At 41.4% G+C, this 2,594-nt stretch overlaps 1 protein-coding gene across 1 annotated transcript; it reads left to right on the forward strand.

Annotated features, from left to right (window-relative positions):
* The first annotated feature begins 536 nt into the window (after positions 1–536).
* LOC131815047 (olfactory receptor 10T2-like) lies at positions 537–1,481 on the forward strand. The gene has a single exon (XM_059146637.1). It carries the CDS (start codon positions 537–539, stop codon positions 1,479–1,481), a length of 945 nt encoding a protein of 314 aa, XP_059002620.1.
* The last annotated feature ends 1,113 nt before the right edge of the window (positions 1,482–2,594 follow it).

The raw sequence follows: 2,594 nt of genomic DNA on the forward strand, positions 1-2,594 counted from the left end.
CCAGAAATAACTCTCCACACCTTAAATAATAGTAATAAAAATTACTTCATTAGATCTAAGCAAACACTACTTGAGGCAAACATAGAAAGGGCTGGATAGAACACTTTTCACTGGTTTTTGGCTTTTTTTTTTTTTCTGAAACAGTCATAAGAATGCTTTTTAGGTGAGTGATTTCTGAGGGCTGTTGCTCTCACATGGGTTAAGTAAATGGCCTGATCGTTTTATGCCTGAATTTCTTTTTCCATAAAATGACAGGATTAGGTGAGGTGAGCTCTAAATCATTTCTTAGTTTGGCAGACTGTGCATGGAACTTCAGGTGTCCTTGCATTAGGACATATCTTAGGTCACTTGTGCTCCTGCCTACCACTCTCCTCCATCCTATGATCACTGTGCTTAAGGATTAGCTACTTGTTTCTTCAAACCAGTATTTCAACTTCATGCAGAAGCACAAATATGGCCTCCTCAGGGCATTTCCCTTTTGTCCGATTCTCTCTGTTCACAATTTCAGGAAGTCTGGATCTGGTTCGCACTGACCAATGACAAGACAGAACCGGAGCATGATCACTGAATTCGTCCTTCTAGGCTTCTCAAACCTGGGGGACCTGCAGGTCCTTCTCTTCTTCATCTTCCTCCTGGTTTACCTGACCACTCTGATGGCCAATGCCACCATCATGACTGTCATCCGTCTGGACAGGACCTTACACACCCCTATGTACTTCTTTCTCTTTGTCCTATCCTGCTCTGAAACCTGCTACACCTTGGTCATTGTACCCAAAATGCTAACCAACCTGCTTTCCACCACCCAGACTATTTCTTTTTCTGGGTGTGCTGCTCAGCTCTACTTCTTTGTGGGCTTGGCTTGTACCAACTGTTTTCTAATTGCTGTAATGGGCTATGATCGCTATGTCGCCATCTGCAACCCTCTCAACTACACACTTGTTGTCAGTCGAGCCACCTGTGTGAGGCTAGTTCTAGCCTCCAGCTGCTGTGGCTTCCTGATCTCTGTGGTTGTCAATGTCTTGGTGTTTACTGTGCCCTTCTGTGCCTCCAATCAGATCAACCACTTTTTCTGTGATATTTCCCCAGTCATAAAACTAGGTTGTACTGACACCAACCTGAAGGAGGTGGTCATCTTTTTCCTCAGCATTCTGGTCTTGCTAGTCCCCTTTGTGCTGATCTTCATCTCTTATGTCTTCATTGTCTCCACCATCCTCAAGATCGCATCAGCCGAGGGACAGCGGAAGGCCTTTGCCACCTGTGCCTCCCACCTCACGGTGGTCATCGTCCACTATGGCTGTGCATCCTTCATCTACTTGAGGCCTACATCCCTCTACTCCTCGGATAAGGACCGTCTTGTGGCAGTGACCTACACTGTGATCACTCCACTGCTCAACCCCCTTGTCTACACACTGAGAAATAAAGAAGTGAAGACTGCCTTGAGTAAGGTTCTCAGCAGGTATTCATCCGCCAAAACTGTATGAGTGACTTGGTAAATCCGGAGAGTTCTATTCATGAAGGAAGTGAGGACTTCAGGTTACCTTGACTCCTTTAACTGGGAAGTGTTTCTTTGTGGTTAGCCTGTATCAGCTGTGGAGGTTATACCCATTGGTCCCCAGAAAGGTGTGTGAATATGGGAATTCTCAAGTACTCAAGTCATGCTATTTTCATGCACTGGAAATGTAGGTTTTCTCTGCTGAGCTACAAATGACACATTATCCTTTTGAGAATGTCTATCCCATCGACACTCTTCTCACAATGAAGGACACCGTGGGGAAGGAATTTAAAGTTCCAGAATGCTTTTCTGTATATTTTGAGGTTTACAAAGAAATATTTATAATAAATGGACTATAGGTCAGAAGAATTAATTCACTTATGGATAAAGGAGGAAATAATTCAAGTTCCAAAAGACTGATGGTAGAGAAGACATACAGACTGTTGGACTCACAGAAACCTTGGGTCTGAATCCAGCTAAATGCCATAAGCCAGGGTCAACCTCTCTTGTGGTCAGTTATGCATAACAGGAGACTGCCAATACCTCTTCAGTGGCGCATTTTAAGAACTCAGTAAATTAGTAGATGCGAAGTAATCCCATGTTTGCCTGATCAAAGGCTTAAGGATTGCAAAATATTGTTCCCTTTCATATCCCCTCCATCTTCCTTCTTTCTTCTATAAACTAGGATTGTACCAAATGTCAGATAGAGTGGCAAAGTAAGTTGACTACTTGAATTCTGTTGATACACCTAGTACTGTGTAAATAGGAGTAAATAGTGTTGTATGTGAAGAGCGCTCTTTCTTTCATGACCATTATAATAAGTAACCAAATTTCAATTAGCTATTTCAGTATCTCATACATATTCCACTGAGTACTCTGGATTTTGTTAAAGCTGCGTTTCAATAATAATTTATATAATAACTTCATAAATATTCATTTCTCAACCTTTCACGTGAGCACCCACTAGGCTTTCAAAAAAATTTTGTTCAATTAATAAATGATGATAAAATGTAGTTCATTGAAATCTTCTAATTTACCTGTAAATATACATTATCATGAAACTGAATGGATTTTTTTCCTAAATTTTCAGTAGGGTTTTTTT

Source organism: Mustela lutreola, chromosome 14 (genome assembly GCF_030435805.1).
Source record: "Mustela lutreola isolate mMusLut2 chromosome 14, mMusLut2.pri, whole genome shotgun sequence".
Classification (NCBI taxonomy): domain Eukaryota; kingdom Metazoa; phylum Chordata; class Mammalia; order Carnivora; family Mustelidae; genus Mustela; species Mustela lutreola.